General features: G+C 43.5%; 1 protein-coding gene across 1 annotated transcript in view; it reads left to right on the top strand.

Annotated features, from left to right (window-relative positions):
- Nucleotides 1–23821, top strand: part of aprt (adenine phosphoribosyltransferase) — an 80650-nt gene that overhangs the window by 12636 nt on the left and 44193 nt on the right. The window contains exons 4-6 of the mRNA XM_061837791.1: nt 172–275; nt 7380–7513; nt 12279–12357. Coding sequence (XP_061693775.1) covers nt 172–275; nt 7380–7513; nt 12279–12357 — 317 coding nt within the window. The remainder of the gene's footprint in view (nt 1–171; nt 276–7379; nt 7514–12278; nt 12358–23821) is intronic.

Raw genomic sequence — 23821 nt, forward strand, 5'->3', positions numbered from 1 at the left:
CCAGTTAGTTCGATCAACCAACACTGCACTTTTATTTTAATTAAATCTTGATGTGGTTTATGGAGAAACTATCTTGAATGTCCAACACAAAGGCTCAGAAAGAACTTTGCCTAGATGTGTAACTTCTCACAAATATCCAGGTGTCTAATGTTAAATTTATCTCTTCCACAGAGATATATGTCCCATCCTGAGAGATCCAACTGCCTTAACAGCAGTAATTGACCTGTTCGAAGAGCATGTTAAAAACAAAAATTGGGAGGTCGATCTAATTGTAGGTAAGAAACCTTGCAATTTATTGGACAATTGTCAGAAAAGAAAGAAAAGCTTCATCAAATTTGATTAATAATTCTTAAGGTTCTGTATTGAGGAATGTACTTCATTTCATCCAGGTCATTGTATTGGCAGGGTATGAATTCATACCTATACACGTACACACAGTGCCTTGTGAAAGTATTCGGTTTCGCCACATTTCAGACTTCAAACATAAAGACATAAAATGTTCATTTTTTTGTCAAGAATCAACAAGTGGGACACAATTGTGAAGTGGAACGAAATTTATTGGATATTTTAGACTTTTTTTTTTTAACACATAAAAAACTGAAAAGTGGAGCATGCAAAATTATTCGGTCCCTATACTTTCAGTGCAGTAATCTCACTCCAGATGTTCAGTGAGGATCTCTGAGTGATCAAATGTTGACTGATGATAAATAGAATCCACCTCTCTGTAATCAAGTCACTGTATAAATGCAGCTGCTCTGTGATAGTCTCAGGGTTGTGTTTAAAGTGCAGAGAGCATCATGAAGACCAAGGAACACACCAGGCAGGTCCGAGATACTGCTGTGGAGAAGTTTAAAGCTGGATTTGGATACAAAAAGATTTCCCAAGCTTTAAACATCTCAAGGAACTGTGCAAGAAATCAAAATGAAATGGAAGGAGTATCCGACCACTGCAAATCTACCAAGACCCTTTCCGTCCATCCAAACTTTCACCTTGAACAAGGAGAAGACTGATCAAAGATGCAGCCAAGAGGCCCATGATCACTCTGGATGAACTGCAGAGATCTGCAGCTGAGGTACAAGAGTCTGTCCGGAGGACAACAATCAGTCGTGGTCTGCACAAATCTGGCCTTTATGCAAGAGTGGCAAGAAAAAAGCCATTTCTCAAAGATATTCATAAAAAGTCTCGTTAAAGTTTGCCACAAGCCCCATGCGAGACACACTAAACGTGGAAGAAGGTGCTCTAGTCAGATGAGACCAAAATCGAACTTTTGGCCACAATGTAAAACGATGTTTGGCGTAAAACCAACACAGCTCATCACCCTGAAACACATCATCCCCACTGTCAAACATGATGGTGGCAGCCTCATGGTTTTTTCCTGCTTTTCTTCAGCAGGGACAGGGAAGATGGTTAAAATTAATGGTAAGATGAATGGAGCCAAATACAGGACCATTCTCAAAGAAAACCTGTTGGAGTCTGTAAAAGACCTGAGACTGGAATGGAGATTTATCATCCAACAGGACAATGATCCAAAACATAAAACCAAATCTACAATGGAGTGGTTCACAAATAATAATAATTAATATTTTCATTCTCTTTATGTGCAAAACTGATAGAGACATACCCCAAGGCATTTGCAGCTGTAATTGCAGCAAAAGGTGCTGGTGCAAAGTATTAATGCAAGGGGGCCGAACAATATGGCACGCCCCACTTTTCGGGTCTTTATTTATTAAAAATGTTGAAAATATGCAATAAATTTTGTTCCACTTCATGATTGTGTCCCACTTGTTGTTGATTCTTGACACAAAATTTTAATTCTATATCTAGAGTAGAAGAGGTAAGTGTGAATGACCGGGAAGTGGCATTTATTAATAAGGAAGAAGTTAGAAAGGCACTGAACAGAATGGAAAAATGGAAAGACAGTTGGTCCCGATGACATACCAGTGGAAGTATGGAAGCAATTTGGTGAGGTGGCTGTGGAGAAGTTTAAAGCTGGATTTGGATACAAAAAGATTTCCCAAGCTTTAAACATCTCAAGGAACTGTGCAAGAAATCAAAATGAAATGGAAGGAGTATCCGACCACTGCAAATCTACCAAGACCCTTTACGTCCATCCAAACTTTCACCTTGAACAAGGAGAAGACTGATCAAAGATGCAGCCAAGAGGCCCATGATCACTCTGGATGAACTGCAGAGATCTGCAGCTGAGGTACAAGAGTCTGTCCGGAGGACAACAATCAGTCGTGGTCTGCACAAATCTGGCCTTTATGCAAGAGTGGCAAGAAAAAAGCCATTTCTCAAAGATATTCATAAAAAGTCTCGTTAAAGTTTGCCACAAGCCCCATGCGAGACACACTAAACGTGGAAGAAGGTGCTCTAGTCAGATGAGACCAAAATCGAACTTTTGGCCACAATGTAAAACGATGTTTGGCGTAAAACCAACACAGCTCATCACCCTGAACACATCATCCCCACTGTCAAACATGATGGTGGCAGCCTCATGGTTTTTTCCTGCTTTTCTTCAGCAGGGACAGGGAAGATGGTTAAAATTAATGGTAAGATGAATGGAGCCAAATACAGGACCATTCTCAAAGAAAACCTGTTGGAGTCTGTGAAAGACCTGAGACTGGAATGGAGATTTATCATCCAACAGGACAATGATCCAAAACATAAAACCAAATCTACAATGGAGTGGTTCACAAATAATAATAATTAATATTTTCATTCTCTTGATGTGCAAAACTGATAGAGACATACCCCAAGGGATTTGCAGCTGTAATTGTAGCAAAAGGTGCTGGTGCAAAGTATTAATGCAAGGGGGCCGAACAATATGGCACGCCCCACTTTTCGGGTTTTTATTTATTAAAAATGTTGAAAATATGCAATAAATTTTGTTCCACTTCATGATTGTGTCCCACTTGTTGTTGATTCTTGACACAAAATTGTAATTCTATATCTAGAGTAGAAGAGGTAAGTGTGAATGACCGGGAAGTGGCATTTATTAATAAGGAAGAAGTTAGAAAGGCACTGAACAGAATGGAAAAATGGAAAGACAGTTGGTCCCGATGACATACCAGTGGAAGTATGGAAGCAATTTGGTGAGGTGGCTGTGGAGTTTTTGACCAATTAATTCAATAGAATACTAGCGGCAGAAAAGATGCCAGAAGAATGGAGGAAAAGTGTGCTCATCCTCATTTTTAAGAACAAAGGCGATGTTCAGAACTGTGGAAACTATAAAGGAATAAAGTTGATGAGCCACACAATGCAATTATGGGAAAGAGCATGAGAGGCTAGACTCAGGACAGAAGTATCTGCGAGCAACAGTACAGTTTCATGCCTAGAAAGAGTACCACAGATGCACTATTTGCCTTGAGGATGCTCGTAGAAAAGTACAGAGAAGGTCAGAAGAAGCTGCATTGTGTCTTTGTGGATCTAGAGAAAGTCTATGATAGAGTACAGAGAGGAACTGTGGTACTGCATGCACAAGTCTGGTGTGGCGGAGAACTATGTTAGAATAGTACAGGATATGTGATGACAGCAGAACAGCAGTGAGATGTGCCGTTGGTGTGTCAGAAGAATTTAAGGTGGAGTTGGGACTGCATCAGGGTTCCGCGCTGAGTCCCTCCCTTCCTGTTTCCGGTAGTAATGGATAGGCTGACAGATGAGGTTAGACTGGATGATGTTCGCAGTGAAAGTAGGGAGCAGGTGGAGGAATAAAAAACAAAAGGAGAGGAATGAAGATGAGCCGAAGTAAAACAGAATATATGTGCGTGAATGAGAGGGGCGGAGGAGGAAGAGTGAAGCTCCAGGGAGAAGAGATAGCGAAGGTGGACGACTTCAAATACTTGAGGTCAACAATACAGAGCAATGGAGAGTGTGGTAAAGAAGTGAAGAAATGGGTCCAAGTGGGGTGGAACAGTTGGGGGAAGGTGTCTGGTGTTCTATGTGACAGAAGAGTATCCACCAAGATGAGGGGCAAAGTTTATAAAACAGTGGTGAGGACGGCCATGATATACGGATTAGAGACGTTGGCACTGAAGAAACAACTGGAAGCAGAACTTGAGGTAGCAGAAATGAAGATGGTGAGGTTCTCGCTTGGTGTGAACAGGTTGGATAGAATTAGAAATTAGCTAATAAGAGGGACAGTCAAAGTTGGATGCTTTGGAGACAAGGTTAGAGAGAGCAGACTCCGATGGTTTGGACATGTTCAGAGGCGAGAGAGTGAGTATGTTGGTAGAAGTGGGCTAAGGATGGAGCTCCCAGGCAAAAGAGTGAGAGGAAGACCAAATTGAAGGTTGATGGATGTTGTGATGGAAGAGATGAGGACAGTGGGTGTTAGAGAAGAGGATGCATGAGATAGGCTTAAATGGAAAAAGATGACACTGTGGTGACCCCTAACGGGACAAGCCGAAAGAAAAAAAATATTTGTTTGATGCCTGAAATGTAGTGAAAGATTGAAAAGTTCAAGGGGGCCGAATACTTTCACAAGGCTCTGTGTGTGTGTTTGTGCGTCACACACACATTTTCTCCGCCGCTTGTTCTCCCCTTGCCTACGCGGGTTTTCTCCGTGGACTCTGGTTTCCTCCCAGATCCCAAAAACATGCAACATTAATTGGACACTAAATTGCCCCTAGGTGTGATTGTGAGTGTGGCTGCTTGTCTCTGCTGCCTGCGATTGGCTGGGAACCAGTTCAGGCTGTACCCTCCCCATTGATAGCTGGGATAGGCTCCAGCACTCCCGTGACCCTCCTGAGGATAAGCGTCTAAGACAATGGACGGATGGATATACACACACTTTTGCTAGGATACTAATAGCATTGGTTAAAAGGTGTTAATACTAAAAAAGAATCCCATCCCAACCTTCGACAGTATTACTGTCTTGGTCATTTTCCCACATCCTGTCCTACCCTTTTTTTTCCTCTCTTTTTCTCTTGGTTAGTTATTCTATGCAAGCCAAGTAATCCACACATACAAAAAGTAGAAGAAGTGAAATCAGTAATTAAGTTGCACGTAAGGTGAAATGACTTGGGGGGCGGGGGTGGGGGGGTGAGGAGGGGCTGGAGTATTTCACAAGCCAAATGCTATGTATTTAATTATTGTTCCCAAACCCTTTATTTGAAATGACAGCTTCAAGACTCCTGCTACTCCTGACACGTTCTTCTACACAGCCAGTCTTCAAATCTTGAAGGTTCAGTGGGCTTCTTTTTTGGACTTTGAGTTCAAGTTCTTTCCTTTTCATATATTTTTTTTATTTAGTCAAGTGTTTGGCTGAGCCATTCCAGCAACTTTATTTTTTTTTCCTTAAAACCAATTTTTGGATTATTTTGATGCTGATATGTCCACCCTCGTTTAATTTTCATCATACTTATAGATGGAAGGAGTGTTTTGTCAGGAATGTGTTGATATATTTGCCCATTCATCCTTCCCTCAGTCATGTGATGTTTGCCAGTACCATCATGTTTCTACCGCTGAACTTCAATGTTTCTATGGTGTGTTTAGTGTTATATGCAGTACTATTTGTCCTCCAATCCAGTTCATATTTGCTGTCATCCAACCAGATTATATTCTGCCAGTATTTTTCTGGAATCGATGCCATCATTGCATACCTGTCAACCTATACCAATAAATACCGGCATAATCATATTTTATTCTGGCGATAACATTTATATATATATATATTCTGTTTTTTTCCCTTTTTTCGCAATTAAACAGACAAGCAATGTCCAGGACTTGAAATCAAAAATATTTTTTATTTATTACTAGGAGAAAATATTTCCATTAAATGAAAACAAAATCATTTTAATAAAATAAAATAATGGGGAAAATTGAATTGAATAATAAAATAATTCAAATAATTTTTATGGCAATGGCAATCAGACCATTGTTGACTTTATGCCATGAATGTCAGTAAGAAATTACGATACACGTTAAAATCTTTACCTTAGCTCTCTGTGAATCCGTGAACATAGATTTCACTAAGTCAGAGAAGTGGACAGCACCCATAAACAGGATATTGTGCTCCGCAAGAAAATGGCAGAAGAGAATTTCTGCATTTGTAACTTTGTAACTAAAGTGGGATAACGCTGGATCAGCAGTAGAGACGAAGTTCTTGGTCAATAAGATGTGTGATTTGCTTTTCGCTACATTTTCCACTTGTTCGGCAGTTTTGAAATGGCTCTTCAGATCGTAAAATCCACTAGCAACAACTTTCACATCCTTTTTACACAGAATGCAGAACGAGAACTCGGGACCTTTTGTTGATGATTTAATCCATCCAGCATATTCATCTTGGAGAGACTCCCATTCTTTTTGGTGTCGACCCGATCCTTGAGTTTTTCTCTTCCTACTTGGTGGTCCTTCAATGCTTACTTTCACGATTATAACTGGTTGATTCTTTGATTACAACACAAATGCCTTACTTCAAAATATACGGAAACGGAAATAACGTGATGCGCGCGCATTAGAGCCGAAATGGGTTTCCCGTACAAAAGTTGTTATTCTCCGTACACAATTTGAAATGATCAAAAACAAAAATGAATGTATAAGTTAACAGGTATGTCTTTTGCAACAATTAGTTTGCTATCTTGAGACAGCACTCTGCTTTTATCTATGATGAAATGTGACTTGACTCAGACCAACGGGCTGGATTGTTGTTTAATTACTGATAGGTTTTAGGTGTTGTCTTGGCATTACTTACCTTTCTAGAGCTTGCTTTCTTCATGTGTTCAATATCTTTTCCCCGTGTCATTTCACATTTTTACACGATTTAATTTCTGATCTTATTTGTTCAACTTCCTTTCTATGCCTGGGTTAGAGTTGTTCCCAACATATGGAGAAATTTTCAGATAAATAGCACCTTTTGAAGTATATTTAGTGAGGAAAAAATGTGACGTGTTAACTCTGAACTCGTGGCACAGTAAAGGTTGGCCTCACAGTTCTGAGGTGCAGGGTTCAAATTCCGGCCCCACCTGTGTGGAGTTTGCATGTTCGCCCTGTGCCTGCGTGGGATTTTTCTGAATACTCCGGTTTCCTCCTTCATCCCAAAAACATGCAATATTTGGAGACTAAATTACCCCAGGTGTGCTTGTTAGTGCGACTGTTGTCTGTCTCCATCTACCTTGCGATTGGCTGGTAAACAGTTCAGAGTGTACCCTGCTTCTTCCCCGATGACAGCTGGAATTGGCTACAACACTCCCACAACCTTCTTGAGGATATGCGATTCAGAAAATGGATGGATGGATGGATGGATGGATGGCTAGTCCTGAACTGTCATCAGTTTTATTTTTTTACAGTACTTTCAAGTTAACTAGTATCTTGCTTAATGTGTCTTTTTGTATCTGTATGTGTCTCTGTGCATGATTACATTTGTGTTTGACTGGTAGGTTTAGATGCTCGTGGGTTCCTATTTGGGCCGCTTCTTGCACAGCGGCTGGGAGTTGGTTTTGTCATGGTCAGGAAGAAAGGAAAGCTGCCAGGAGTCACTGTGTCAGTGGCATACGATTTGGAATATGGGAAGGTACTAAATATATGCACACACACTCACGGACGCCCCCTACGCACACACCTACACAAACACACGTACACACAATGATACACTAGTCACTGTGATTTGACAGGCACGCATGTACCTGCTCGCCATCGCACTCAAAAATCTCCACAGTCAAGCACAAAAATTTGTTACGAGTAGAAATACATGGATATTGAAAGACATAGCTTATTTTGTGTTGTCTTGACATGAATTTACATGTTCATTCCATAAACGTTTGTAACAAAACAAGCCTGATCCTAAACGATAAGTATTCACCCGGAAGCAGGAAATGCAAATTAACTGCACTGAGCATCTTCGGAAGTTATAATAAAAGCACATGTTCCAAGCTTCGCCACGTACTGCGAGCGCATTTACGTCGAAAGTCATCAACATCATGAGCTATTGACCTCTTAAAAATGTGTGTCTCAGTCCGTGCAGTGTCAAACTATGATAATGGTAACAACTACATACTCTGGTATAACAACTCAGTAAATTGTTTTAAGTGTTTCAGATTCCGTCCCTCATCACACCCACAACGTTATCTCTGGGCATTACTGACCACAACCGTACATTTTTTAAATATGAGTGACAGGATACATGTTTGTCCAGTAATAGTACTTTTACCACTGCTGAATGAAGGTTTTTCATCTCGATTATTTGCACTGAATGTGGATTTTCTTCTTTGCTCAAAGGACCTTTGAGCAAATTTTCCTGCACTGAACAAATCCGAACCTCAATCATTCCATCCCTTTCTCGAATTTTTATTTGCTTATAGTTTTGAAGTCTTGAAGATTGTCAGACAATTGTTAGTGTCAGACAAATATAACCCACATGATCTTAAAATACTGTTCTTGAAGAGTGATTTCATTTATTAGACATCGACCAATTTTACTCGAGAGATTATGTAAATCCCGGGATGCCAAACACGGAAACAATGAGTCTGAACCAGGGAACAATAAGTGCCTGCAATTTATCATCACAGACTAGCGAACAGCAAACCTCTGCAAAATTACAATTCTTGCCTAGGGGTGCTGCGATGCTGCAGACTTTTATTAGTATTTTTTTTTATACTGTCGGTAGAAAACCTTTGTTTTCCATTGCTGTTCATCTATGTTTCAGGCTTGTCACAATAGCAGTTTTTTTAGGGTATCACTGCAAGTGATGTATCGTTGATATCATGATAATATAATCTAGTGTGATATCACTATGCAACAATAATGATATTATAGCATAATTTGGAAGTACAATGTTTTTAAGAACAGTTAAGTTTTTATTCCAACTCGAACAATAATGAAGATTCACCTATTTTCCGTACCAGTTATCCTCACTAGGATTGTGTGCTGGAGCCTATCCCAGCTGACTCTGGGCAAAAGGCAGGGTACAGCTGTAACTGGTTGTCAGCCAATTGCGGGACACATACCATAATTTCTCAAAAATAATGTGCAATTTTTTCCCAAAATAGCCCCCCTCCGCGGGGGGGCTGTCAACTGTCACCGCCCAGAGCAGTGGCCTGACCACGCCCCCCTCAACCATCCAAAGCGAGGCGTCCGCCCGAGCAGGTCAGGAGGTTGGTCAGGGCGCCAAGCACCAGGATTCCCACAGGGTGATTCGGGTGGGCATCCTAGAGGAGGAACCCAAAGGCGGAGCAGGTAGCAGACGGGACCATCAACGGCTCCGGACGAAGACCTCCCAGGACGCGGTGGTGAGGCGGCCGTGGATCGGTCGCCGCCGAGGCTGGGTCCTCAGAAGGCCAGGAATTGGTCCCCTTGGAGTGTGGTCATCAAGCAGCCGTGGACCGGTCACCATCGAAGCAGGAGAGGGAGGTATGGCGGTCGCTGTTGAGACAGGAATGTGAGACGGAAGAATACCTGTCGCTGCCGAGACAGGAGCATGAGGCAGCCTCGTGCCGGTCGCTGTTGAGGCAGGAGTGTGAGGTGGCCGATGATTGGTCGCAAATTAGTTATGGTCATGAGTTGGCCAGGGATCTGTTGCCACCGAGACTTGGTCCTAAGACGGCCCGGAATTGGTGGCCCTTGAAGCGTGGTCATCAGGCGGCCGGGGACCGGTCGCCATCGAAGCAGGAGAGGGAGGTGGGGTGGTCGCCGTTGAGACGGGCGTGAGGCGGCCATATTCCTGTTGTTGTTGAGACTGGAACGTGAGGCAAAAGAATACCTGTCGCTGTCAAGAAATGAGCGTGAGGGGGGCCGCGTGCCGATCGCCGTCGAGACAGGAGTGTGAGGTGGCTGAGGATAGGTCGCCGTCGAAGCCGGGGGTGCCCACGGGCCAGTCGCCGTCTAGATAGGAATGTGGCCGAATACCTGTTCCCGCTGGTACAGGAACGAAGGGGACTGTGATGTCGTCGTTGCCGGGGCGGGAACTTGTGGCAGCGGCGAAGGCTTGTCGGTCGCCACACGTTCCTGTCCAGGCCTAACCCTAACCCTATGAAGAAATAATGTGTAAGTCCAAGATCCAAGAGAGGAACCTTGAGGGACAGATGATGGTGGACTTTGCAAAAAGGATGAAAATGGCAGGAGTGAGCATTTTTATCCAGAACAGTTAGGAACTTTGGGTGACCTACAAGAGCGGCGGTAGAAGCACGCAAGTGGATTACATTTTGTACAGACGATGTAATCTGAAAGAAGTTACTGACTCTAAGGTAGTGGTAGGGGAGAGTGTAGCTCGACAGCATAGGATGGTGGTGTGTAGAACTGTGGTGGTAGGTAGGAAGATTAAGAAGACAAAGGTAGAGCAGAGAACCATCTGGTGGAAACTGAGAAAGGGAGAATGTTGGATGGCCTTTCGGAAAGAGGTGACCTCCCGGAAGACTGGACTACTACAGCCAAGGTGATCAGAGAGACAGGCAGAAGAGTACTTGATGTGTCTTCTGGTAGGAAAGAAGAAAAAGAGATTGGGTGGTGGAACTCCAAAATACACGAAGTCATACAAGGAAAGAGGTTAAATGAAGAAGTTGGGGCACTGAGAGGACTGAGGAAAGGCGAAAGGAATACACTGAGATGTGATGTGTGACAAAGGTAGAGGTGGCAAAGGCTAAACAAGAGGCATATAATGATATGTACACCAGGTTCGACACAAAAGAAGGATAAAAGGATCTCTACAGGTTGGCCAGACAGATGGATATAGATGGGAAGGATGTGTCACAGGTAAGGGTAATTAAGGATACAGATGGAAATTTGTTGACTGGTGCCAGGAGCGGGTTAAATAGTTGATGAATGAAGAAAATTAGAAAGAAGGAAGAATAGAAGAGGCAAGTGTGATGGACCAGGAAGTAGCAATGATTATTAAGGGTGACGTTAGAAAGGCACTCGAGAGGAGGAAAACTGAAAGGAAGTTTGTCCTGATAACATACCTGTGGACGTATGAAAGCAATTTGGAAAATGGCTCTGGAGTTTTTGACCAACTTATTCAACAGAATACTAGCCAATGAGAAGATGCCTGAAGAATGGAGGGAAAATGTGCTTGTTCCCATTTTTAAGAACAAAGGTGATTTGGAGAGCTGTGGGAATTACAGAGTTGATGAAACACACAATAAAGTTATGGGAAAGAGTAGTGGCGGCTAGACTCAGGACAGAAGTAAATATCTGCGAGCAACAGTATGGTTTCATGCTTAGAAAGCGTACCCCAGATGCATTATTTGGCTTGAGGATGCTATGGAAAAATACACAGAAGGTCAGAAGGAGCTACATTGCGTCTTTGTGGACCGAGAGAAAGTTAGAATAGTTGAGGACATGAATGAGGGCAGCAGAACAGTGGTGAGGTGTGCTTTAGGTGTGACAGAAGAGATTAAGGTGGAGGTGGGACTGCATTAGGGATCAACTCAACAGGTGAGGTTGTACTGGAATCCCCTTGGACAATGATGTTCGCTCTTGACATTGTGATCTGCTGTAAAAGCGGGGAGCTGTGGAGGAAAAATTAGAGAGATGGAGGAATGCACTGGAAAGGAGAAGAATGAAGATTAGCCGAAGTAAAACAATAAATGTATGGGAATGAGAGGATGGAAGTGGAAGAGTGAGGCTCCAGGGATAAGAGATAGCGACGGTGGACGACTTCAAACACTTGGAGTTAAATAATCCAGAGCAATGGAGTGTGGTAAGGAAGTAAAGAAAAGTGGGTCCAAGCAGGTGGGAACAGCTGGCGAAAAGTGTCTGGTGTGTTATGTGACAGAAGAATCTCCTAGCCTCCTAGGATGAAGGGCAAAGTTTATAAAACAGTGATGAGGCCACCCATGATGTACGGATTAGAGACTGCGGCACTGAAGACACAACAGGAAGCAGAGCTGGAGGTGGCAGAAATAAAGATGTTGAGGATCTCTCTTGAAGTGAGCTGGTTGGAAAGAATTAGAAATGAACTAATTCAAGGGGCAGTCAAAGTTGGATGTTTTCGAGACAAGGTTCGAAAGGGCAGATGATTTGGACATGTGTTAAGGTGAGAGAATGAGTATATTGATAGAAGGGTATATTGATGGAGCTGCCAGGCAAAAGAGCGAGAGGAAGACCAAAGAGAAGGTTGATGGATGTTGTGCGGGAAGACATGACGGCAGTTGGTGTTAGAGAAGAAGATGCAGGAGATAGACTTACATGGATAAAGATGACGCGCTGTGCCGCCCCCTGACGGGACAAGCCGAGAGGAAAAGAAGAGGATAAATAGAAACCATTTCATCAGCTTGGAAAAAAAAGTTCAGTCCAATATTTTCACAAAAATACTTAACAGTACACAATTTGTTTTACTGTTCTAGGCAGAAGCAGAAGTTCAAGAGGATGCAGTGACACCAGGGCAGAAAGTCGTGCTTCTTGATGACCTTCTTGCAACTGGAGGTGAAATGTTTTATTCATTGTGAAAGCTATTTTGGTAAATATTTAACACGGGCATTGTGAATGTGTCCAGCAAAACTGTTGGAACAACATTACTTGTATTAGTCACAATTTTTTTCTGGGCGTTTAGACACTTGTATCCTTTGGTTTTTGGCTCAAACACATCACTTATAAGCTAGCGGTAGTATGCCAAGCCCTTTCCAGTCACGCGCCAAGGAGGCAAAAATACATTACTAAAGCAAAGTTAATTTGTTTGTATTGCGCATTTCATACACAAGGTAACACTGTGATTTACGTGATTAAAAACATTTAAATTCAAATAAATAAAACATTTAAAACCTGGAAAACAACTAAAAATGGGAAAAAACTAAAATTAAAATAAAAGAACCATCAAAATGATGTACACTGCAAGAAATATTGGAACGTGAATACCCGTACTCTGAAAAGTATGAAACAAAGAGTTTTTAACCTGATTTTAATAACGTTCACACTTGGGATTGACGTCACTTCTGTTGGCAATGTGTTCCATTTGTGTACAGCATAATAGCTAAATGCTGTTTCACCATGTTAGCTTTGGACTCCGCAATTTGACCGGAGTCTGTCAATCACAGAGCTTGATCAGAGCAGATCTCAGATTTGTATTCCTTAAAACATTTCTTACATGTATTCAGGACCTAAACTTTTTAGAGTTTTATAGACCAGTCGCAGAACTTTAACATACATTCTAAAACTGAATGGAAGTCATTGTAAAGACTATTTAAAATTAGAGTTATATGCTCTGACGTCTTTGTTCTGGTCATAACCAGAGCTACAGCATTCTAAATGAGCTGCAGCTTTTTAATGCTCTTTTGGGGTGTCCACTCAGAAGACATTTCAATAGTAAAGTGTACTTGAGATAAAAGGATGAATCAGCTTTTCTTAGTCTGCTTGACACATGCAAGCCTTCATTCTGTGTCTGTTGTTCAGATGGTGAAATGCAGTTTTATTAATTGATTTGATATGACTGTTGAAAGTCAAGCCGGAATCTTTCAGAACAGCAAGATTTCAGACAAGGTCGTTGGTTTTCAAAGATAGTGTGTCCTGGTATTTATTAACAACAATACTCTTTCCTTTATTGCCCAAATCAATTCTCAGTTTTGTTGTGGTTTCGTTGAAGAAAATTTTCAGCTCATCCAGTTATTTGTCTGCATTTGAAAGTGTATTGGACAATACTCTGAGTGTCGTGCTATAAGACATTGTCTCAACGGAATTAACTTTCAACAATATGGAGACATAAACAAAAATCACGTGATTTTATGACGTAGGTGCACGATCAGTGCTTCAGTGCATCTTGGTACCCCTCATCCCGCCCAAAAATGACAGATTGGCATACAGTTCTGGATTATGGAAAAGGCACTGGTTTGGTAAACCAGGGGTTGTGGGTTCGTATCCCACTGGGGCCTCCACTCCCTGAGAAGGGTTGCGTCAGGAAGGGCATCCGGCGTAAAAATTGTGCCAAACATATATCTGCACTCATCTGAGATGACACGCTGTGGTGACCCCTAAAGGGACAAGCTGAAAGTTCCAGCATTAGAAAGTGTAGCATATACAGGCTGAACAGGAGGGGTCCAGGAACTGACCCTTGAGGGCCCCTTTAGGTCATTGCCATTTGTTGAGATTGAGCACTTCCAAAGGTTGCAAAGTAACTCCTTTCCTCCAGGTACGACCGGAACTATTTAAGGACCATTCCATTCCAACTGCACTCCCCCTCCAGGAACTCATGGAATCATTCCAATCCCTCCAGCAAAAGGTATCCCATCATTCTTCCATTTGATAACAGACCCACCTCCGCTACATATTCCCCGTGAGCCCACAGGTTCTGAGCCATCTCGCGTCCTATACAGAGAACGTCATATCCCCGTTCCCGAGCCCTACTCTGGGGACCTCGATTCATGCAGCCATTTTCTACCCAAATGTTCGCTCGTATTCAACCTTCAACCATACAGTTATCCCACTGAATGTTCAAAATTAGCATACGTGATGTTACCGCACTTCAGATTAGTGACTTACCAGTGCAGTAAGGCAGCTAAATGGCCCACCTCATTACAGGATAACTCGTTTGAATTGAATTTGTTTGATTCTTTGTGTGTTGATCTCAGCAAGGTCTTCGATCATACCATCCAGGGCAAAGAAGCCACCCGTCATCTTCTCTTGCTCTCCCAGGGCACGAGGTCTGTTGCCGAATAGTCCGTCGACTTCTGTATACTTGTTGGTGAAAGTGCGTGGGATGACGCGACCCAGACTGGAATTTTCCCGAACGGCCTCAGCGACAAAATTAAAGATGAGGTCGCTGTCCATCATGAACCCTCCTCTCTCGAAGCTCTTATCTCACTTGCTATCTCCATGGACAATAGACTGCAAGAGAGCCCGGGAGAAAGGGCTCCCCTCACGTGAACAAACTTTCATAAAAAGCACCCGCTCCCTCCATCGCATTGTGGACTATCATCACACTTCATTCTTCTTTTCTTCTTTTCCTTTCGGCTTGTCCCGTTAGGGGTCGCCACAGCGTGTCATCTTTTGCCATCTTAGCCTATCTCCTGCATCTTCCTCTCTAACCCCAACTGCCCTCATGTCTTCCCTCACCACATCCATAAACCTTCTCTTTGGTCTTCCTCTCGCTCTTTTGCCTGGGAGCTCCATCCTCAGCATCCTTCTACCAATATACTCACTCTCTCGCCTCTGAACATGTCCAAACCATCGAAGTCTGCTCTCTCGAATCTTGTCTCCAAAACATCCAGCTTTGGCTGTCCCTCGAATGAGCTCATTTCTAATCCTATCCAACCTGGTCACTCCGAGCGAGAACCTCAACATCTTCATTTCTGCCACCTCCAGTTCAGCTTCCTGTTGTTTCTTCAGTGCCACCGTCTCTAATCCGTACATCATGGCCGGCCTCACCACTGTTTTGTAAACTTTGCCCTTCATCCTAGCAGACACTCTTCTGTCACATAACACACCAGACACCTTTCGCCAGCTGTTCCAACCTGCTTGGACCCGTTTCTTCACTTCCTGACCACACTCTCCATTGCTCTGTATTGTTGACCCCAAGTATTTGAAGTCGTCCACCCTCGCTATCTCTTCTCCCTGTAGCCTCACTCTTCCCCCTCTACTTTTCTCATTCACGCACATATATTCTGTTTTACTTCGGCTAATCTTCATTCCTCTCCTTTCCAGTGCATGTCTCCATCTTTCCAATTGTTCCTCTGCGTGCTCCCTGCTTTCACTGCATATGACAATATCATCTGCGAACATCATGGTCCAAGGGGATTCCAGTCTAACCTCATCTGTCAGCCTATCCATTACCACTGCAAACAGGAAGGGGCTCAGAGCTGATCCCTGATGCAGTCCCACCTCCACCTTAAATTCCTCTGTCACACCTAAGGCACACCTCACCATTGTTCTGCTGCCATCATACATGTCCTGTACTATTTTAACATACTTCTCTGCCACACCAGACTTACGCATGCAGTACCACAGTTCCTCTCTTGGTACTCTGTCATAGGCTTTCTCTAGATCCACAAAGACACAATGTAGCTCCTTCTGACCTTCTCTGTACTTTTCCACGAGCATCCTCAAGGCAACTAATGCATCTGTGGTACTCTTTCTAGGCATGAAACCATACTGTTGCTCGCAGATACTTACTTCTGACCTGAGTCTAGCCTCCACTACTCTTTCCCATAACTTCATTGTGTGGCTCATCAACTTTATTCCTCTATAGTTCCCACAGCTCTGAACATCCCCTTTGTTCTTAAAAATGGGAACTAGAACACTTTTCCTCCATTCTTCAGGCATCTTTTCGCCCGCTAGTATTCTGTTGAATAAGTTGGTCAAAAACTCCACCGCCATCTCTCCAAATTGCTTCCATACTTCTACCAGTATGTCATCAGGACCAACTGCCTTTCCATTTTTCATCCTTTGTAGTGTCTTTCTGACTTCCCCCTTAGTAATCATTTCCACTTCCTGGTCCTTCACTCTTGCCTCTTCAACTCTTCCTTCTCTCTCATTTTCTTCATTCATCAACTTCTCAAAGTATTCTTTCCATCTATTTAGCACACTACTGGCACCAGTCAACACATTTCCATCTCTATCCTTAATCACCCTAACCTTCTGCACATCCTTCCCATCTCTATCCCTCTGTCTGGCCAACCTGTAGAGATCCTTTTCTCCTTCTTTCGTGTCCAACCTGGTGTACATGTCTTCATATGCCTCTTGTTTAGCCTTTGCCACCTCTACCTTTGCCCTACGTCGCATCTCGATGTACTCCTTTCGCCTCTCCTCAGTCCTCTCAGTATCCCACTTCTTCTTCGCTAATCTCTTTCCTTGTATGACTCCCTGTATTTTGGGGTTCCACCACCAAGTCTCCTTCTCCCCTTTCCTACCAGATGACACACCAAGTACTCTCCTGCCTGTCTCTCTGATCACCTTGGCTGTCGTCGTCCAGTCTTCCGGGAGCTTCGGTTGTCCATCGAGAGCCTGTCTCACCTCTTTCCGGAAGGTCGCACACTTCATTGAATCCATCAAACTTGTGCAAATTGCTAAAACACGATTAGACCCCCAAGAGCATCAGCGTCGTGTTATCCAGCAGCTGTGTATTCATCGTGACCAACCTGATCATTTTTTGAATTTTATATCTTCATGCCCTCTCCGACTGAAAAGATTTGGTTCACCACACCCCACTACTGCCCTCATTGATTCCGCTGCTGATGAAAATTTAATTCATGATGGGTTAGCACCCAAATTTCCAATTCCCCTCCAGCCACTCCCATCTCAGGAAAATATCACAGCCCTGGATCTCTGAGTCATCTCCTCTGTCACCCAGCTACCAGTACCTATCACGCTTGTCATCTCCTGCAATCACTGACAAATCATATCCCTGTTAGTCCTTCCCCTGAGATACCTGTGGTTCTTGGTATTTCCTGGCTCCAAATTCACAACGCCACCAAAAACTGGACTCTTTTCTATCACTAGATGGAGTCCTCTTTGTCATTCCCACTTTCTTCTGTTACACCCTCCAAAGACACCCTACCTACTGCTGCCTCATTAGTACCACAGGATTATCATGACCTCTCACCAGTATGTAGTTAGCATTTAGCAACTTCTCTACCCCAACAACATCCGTACGACTGTGCCATTGACTTTTCGCCGTGGGCCAAACTTCCCTCCAGTGGACTGTACAATCTCACCGGTCCTGAAAAGAAAGCAATGGAAGATGACATCTATGACTACCTGACAAATGGCCTCATTCGCCCCTCATCATAACTGGTCAGGGTTGGCTTTTTTTCATTGAGAAGACACCACTCTCCACCCGTGCATCGACTACAGAGGACTGAACTATCCATCCATCCATCCATCCATCCATCCATCCATCCATCCATTTTCTTCTACATCCTACTCCAGCTGTCAATGGGCAGGAGGCGGGGAACAACCTGAACTGGTTGCCAGCCAATCGCAGTTCACATAAGAGACAAACAGACACACTCATAATCACACCGAGGAGCAATTTAGAATTTCCAATTAATGTTGCATGTTTTTTGGGATGTGGGAGGAAACAGGAATGACCGGAGAAAACCCACGCAGGCACGGGGAAATCATGCGAACTCCACACAGGTGGGGCTGGGATCGAACCCTGAACTTCAGAACTGTGAGGCCAACACTTGACAGCTGATTCACCGTACCATCCGGACTGAACTATCTCACGGTAAAAAAATAAATCTCTGCTTCCGTTCATCGATCCCTCATTTGAACTGCTCTGTGACTCCCAGATGTTCACCAAATTGGACCTCCTGAACGCCTACCATCTCATCTGTATCCGAGAGGAGGATGAGTGGAAAACAGCCTTCAATACCCGTTTGGACTCTTTAAGTATCTGGTCATGCTTGTTTAACCAACGCCCCTGACGTGCTCCGTGATATGCTCAATCAGTTTGTGTACCTTGATGACATCCTCATCTTCTTCCAATCCCCCGAAGAACATTGCATCCATGTCCCTCAAGTCCTCCAGCACCTCTTCAAGAACTGTTTATATGCTAAACTGGAAAAATGCAAATTCCACCTGTCCTCGGTACATTTTCTTGGGTACGTCATCTCAAAACGTCAACTACAACATTATTCCGCCAAGATCCAAGCCATCATCAACTGGCCTATCCCCACCACACGGAAAGAACTGCAATGCTTTCATGGTTTTGCCAATTTCTACTGTTATTTCATTCGCAACTACAGTTGAGTCGCACTTCCCTTCCCCTGCCTCACATCCACCAGTCTCCCGTATCAGTGAACCCTGGCAGCCTCTCAAGCATTCGACAAGCTCAAATTCCTGTTCACAAACGCTCCCATTCTGCGGCACCCTAACCCCTCCCTCCAGTTCGTGTTAGAGGCTGACGTCTCGGACTCAGGAGCTGGAGCGGTCCTTTTATAGCGAGACCCCATGACAAAGAAATTACACCCTTGTGCTTTCCTTTCCCGTCGACTTTCTTCAGCATAAAGAAACCACTTCGTCGGCAACCGTGAATTACTCGCCGTAATGTGGGCTCTGGAGGAGCGGAGGCAGTGCAGGGGGATTGTCCAACTGTTAATCATCTGGACTGACTACAAGAACCTCGCTTACCTCTGTTCCGCTAAACGCCTCAATCCTCAACAAGCTCGCTGGGCCCCATTCATCAGCCGATTTAATTTCAGTCTCTCCTTCTGTCCTGGTTCTAGAAACAAAAAAGCAGATGCCTCGTCCCGTATCCACTCACCATCCACGAGTTCATCAGAGCCCTACCCCATCCTTCTATCCACATGGTTTGTGGTAGATGCCTCGTGGGAGATTGAGTAGGTCTTCAAGGAGGCCCCAAAAGATCCAACCTGACCCCAACACTGGGCCCTATGACCGTGTGTTCGTCCCATATTTGGCACATCCCAAAGTCCTGCAATGGGCCCACACCTTGAAACTCACCTGTCACCCCAGCATCATCCGTACAACCCATTTCCTCTAGCAACACTTCTGGTGGCCCAGCCTCATTAAAGACACCTGAGAGTTTGTCTGTCTGCGCTCAACGGAAGCCCCCGCACCAGGCCCCAGCTGGTCTACTCCACCCTTCCAAGTTTCCAAGTCATGCCTGGTCTCTCATCACCGGGGACTCTGTCACCAGCCTTTCCCCCCCTGAAGGTAACACTGTCATCCTCAGAGTAGTTGATCGATTTTCTAAATGTGTTCACTCCATGCTCCTCCCAAAACTCCCATCCGCCCTGTGTTGCATGTGTTCAGACTTCATGGGATTCCCGTTGATATTGTCCCTGACCAAGGTCCCCAAATTCTCGTCACAAGTCTGGAATTAGTTCTACAATGTGATGGGTGCAGGAGCCAGTTTGTATCACCCGCAAACCAACGACCGGATTGAGTGGGCGAACCAGACCCTCAAATCTGCTCTCATGTGTAGTGGCCAAACACCCCGTTTCATTGAGTACGTTCCTTCCATGGATTGAGTACGCCCACAATCCCGCACCAACTCCGCAACCGGTATGTCCCCGTTCATGGCTTGCTATGGTTACCAGCCCAATTGTTCAGGAACAGCGAATAGCGGTTCTCGCTGTCAAGGATCATCTCCAAAGTCTAAAAGCTGTATGAAAAAACAAAGCCGCATTAAACCTCTCGTCTGCTCCCACTAAATGGCTCATGGACCGTCATCACTTGGGGGCGAGTCGGTCTGGCTGACTTTTCATTACTCCCACTCCAAACTGAACCCCATAAGCTCTGGACCCGGTTCATTGCCCCATTCTGGATTACCAAACTCATCAACCCTACGTTTGTCCTGTTGTCCGTTCCTAAAGATTCTCCCAACCTTTCACGTCTCCTTGCAGAAGCCTTTCTCCACCTCCGCCCCTGGGGTGATCGACAACCATCCGGACTTCACAATGTTGCGCATCCTTGATGTGAGGCTGAGGGCGAGTGGGTTCCGGTGCTTTGTTGACTGAGCGGGGTATGGGCCTGAGGAGCGTTTTTGGATCTCCCATAAGATCATCCTTGATCCCACTCTCCTGGTGAATTTCTACAAAGCGCATCCTGGGAAGTCTGGCAGTATGCCGGTAGGAGTCCATTGGGGGTTAGGGTTGTTCTGTTCTGGGTTGTTTACCCCAAGTATTTGAAGTTGTCCATGCTCGCTATCTCTTCTACGTGTTTCCCCTCCACCCATTTCATTCACGCACATATGTTTTGTTTTACTTCAGCAAATCTTCATTCCTCTCCTTTCCAGCGCATGCCTCCATCTTTCTAATTGTTCTACCATCTACTCCCTGCTGTAACTGCAGATCACACTGTCACCTGCAAACATCATGGTCCAAGGGTCCACCAGTTTAGTTGACTTTAGCCTCCACTACTCTTTCCCATAATTTCATTGTGTGGCTCATCATCTTTATTCCTTTATAGTTTCCGCAGCTCTGAATATTGCCTTTGTTTATAAAAATTTGGGACTCGCACTCCAATAACTTCATTGTGTGGCTCATCAACTTTATTCCTTAGCTCAGCAAATCGCCTTTGTTCTTAAAGACGGGAACTAGCACACTTTTCCTCCATTCTGCAGGCATCTTCTCACCCACGAGTATTCTGTTGAATAAGTTGGTCAAAAACTCCACAGCCACCTCTCTAAATAACTTCCATACCTCCACAAGTATGTCATCAGGTCCAACTGCCTTTCCATTTTTCATCCTCTTTAGTGCTTTTCTAATTTCCCCCTTGCCAATCATTGCCACTTCCTAGTCCTTCACATTTGCCTCTTCTAGTCTTACTTCTCTCTCATCTTCATTCATCAACAAGTATTCTTTCAAAGTATTTAGCACACTACTGGAACCATTTCATTGTTTGACTTCCTGTATTTTGGGGTTCGACAACCAAGTCTCCTTCTCCCCTTTCTAACCAGAAGACACACCAAGTATTCTCCTGCCTGTTTCTCTGATCACCTTGGCTGTAGTAGTCCAATCTTCCAGGAGCTCCCCCTGTCCATCTAGAGCCTGCCTCACTTCTTTTCAAAAGGCCGCAAAACATTCTTCCTTTCTCAGCTTTCACTGCACGGTTCTGTGCTATATCTTTGTCTTCTTAATCGTCCTCCCCAGTACCAGAGTCATCCTCCACACCACCATCCTATGCTGTCAAGCTACACTCTTCCCTACCACTACCTTACAGTCAGTAACTTCCTTCAGATTACATCATCACCCTATGTTCCTGCCTCTTATGGAAAAAAAGTGTTCAGTCCAATTTCAAGTTTCAACCCCATCACTTCATCTGATATTCTTTTCACCTCCAAGACATCTTTAGCCAGCTCTTCCTGTAAAATAACCACTACCCCAGTTCTCTTCCCATCAACTCCATGGTAAAATAGTTGAAACCCTGCCCCTAAACTTCTATTCTTATTACCTTTGCCATGGAAAAAGCAAAAGAGAGAGTAAATATGAGGCCAGCTTGCTAGAATGCGCCTTTATCTGAGTGCGATCAAAGTACCTGCCACTCCTGAATCAAGCGACAAGCTGTATGATAGGCTGACGTTTTTTTGTTTTTGTTTTTTTTTTGGGGCACGCCGTCACGACACATTGAGAATCCCTGTACTACAGACTTCACAATCGTTTTGAAAACGTCAGAAGGTATTGATTAAAGACAGCTCATTAATGATTTCAGTTGCTGTAATGTTTTTTTTCTACAGTTTTTTGTTCAAGTGTATCAAATTCTCATAGAGTGATAGTTTTCCCTGTGTGGCATCAGATGTATTATAATTTTAGCATTTTTCTGTTTTGTGTTGATCTTAAAACTGATGGATTGTATTTTTTCACGAAAATAACGGGCAAACGTTTAGCATTTATCAGCTGTTATGAGTTGTGGAGCTATCTGATTGAGGATTGGAGTTTATTTTTTCTCCACTTACGTTCTGCTTTCATGCACTTTAATTTAGAGCTATTATCATCATTGTGCTTCTCCGCTGTGTTCTAGGTTACATCAAGGTGGTTTTACTTTTACAGCGGAGAGAGACAGCATTCATGATATTTGAGAATTTCCAGGTGACCTCCTATTTCAGTCCCTTTTGTAACACCCCCGGGTAGATTGTGATAGGCTTGCTGCTTGAAAAGTAGATCTTGGGGTAAAAAAGTCTGGGCAACCACTGATGTAAACAGTATTTTTATTTTGTACATTTGAGACAAATATGCAAAGGTAAAATCACTTTTTGCTAAAATTATATAGGTTTTTAAGCTGAATTCAAATCTGAAATCAGATACGAAGGAAACATTTTTGGGTATCGATTATCGGGAAAAATTGATGGCACATTGACGAATTCCACGCCACAACCTGAGCATTGGAAATTCTCTAGAAGAGTCATGACGTCACACCGACAAAAACAAACATGGCCGCAGTGCAAGATCAATTAAGACGTCACACCGACAAAAACAAACATGGCCGCAGTGCAAGATCAATTAAAGAACGGCGATGAATTTTCTGATAATTCGAGCGATGAGCGTGTGAATATGGAGTATATAAAGACGTTAAAAGTTATCAATTTGAGCCAGTTAGACAGAATCCAGTTCGAATGCGGATGAAGCGGCTGGCCATGAAGATGCCAATCCAGCAGTCAGACCCAGGGAGGAAAACATGCTTCATGTTGGAAACACTGACTGGTGAGCATTTGTGAATTTTTTTTTTTTTTGCGGGCAGCATTAATTGATAAATAGAAATGGATTATCTCTCATGAATGAATATATGAAGTTTTAGTTCTTGTTTTAAAATGATGCAAAGGCCCTTTATTTTTTCTGAACATTTTGACAGCAAGTGGCTGCTGTCAAAGTTGGTATATTTTCACAAATAAGGATTTTAAGGAATGAAATACGTTTAAAAAGCTGTCACATTGATTTCACAGCAGTAACTGATTAAAACTTGCTTCAACACAATTTTTTTCACGTGATAAACTGATCCCAAATCTTGGTACTTCTTCTGAGAGCCATAACCAGACAGTACCTAGAATCGCCCATCCCCATTTTAGTCACAATTTTCCCACGATGTCATGAGTAAAACTGCTAGAATTTATGTGGAAAGCTGTAAACTGGTGTCTTTTGGTTGTGTTTGGGCACTAAATGCTTAAAATAGAAATTTAAATGATGTGGATATTTCTGTACTGGACTGATATGAGTCTTTGAGCTGTAGAAGTTTGTGAGTGTGAACAGATTTTTTTTTTAATATCCACAGATGTGCATGTACAACCTGCATACCCATGAAAACAACAGAAGAAAGTTTTTGTTGCCATGAGTCAATATATTCACCAGAAAATTTCAGATTATCCAGACCATCCACTGTAGTGCATGACAAACCACCTAGGATTTATTTCCAGCTGCCTGAACTCATGGGTACTTGAGGTTGCCTATTCAGCCAACAGTATCAGCAGCCACAGGAGGTCAAAGGTCAAGGTCAAAACAGG

Source organism: Syngnathoides biaculeatus, chromosome 12 (assembly GCF_019802595.1).
Source record: "Syngnathoides biaculeatus isolate LvHL_M chromosome 12, ASM1980259v1, whole genome shotgun sequence".
NCBI lineage: Eukaryota > Metazoa > Chordata > Actinopteri > Syngnathiformes > Syngnathidae > Syngnathoides > Syngnathoides biaculeatus.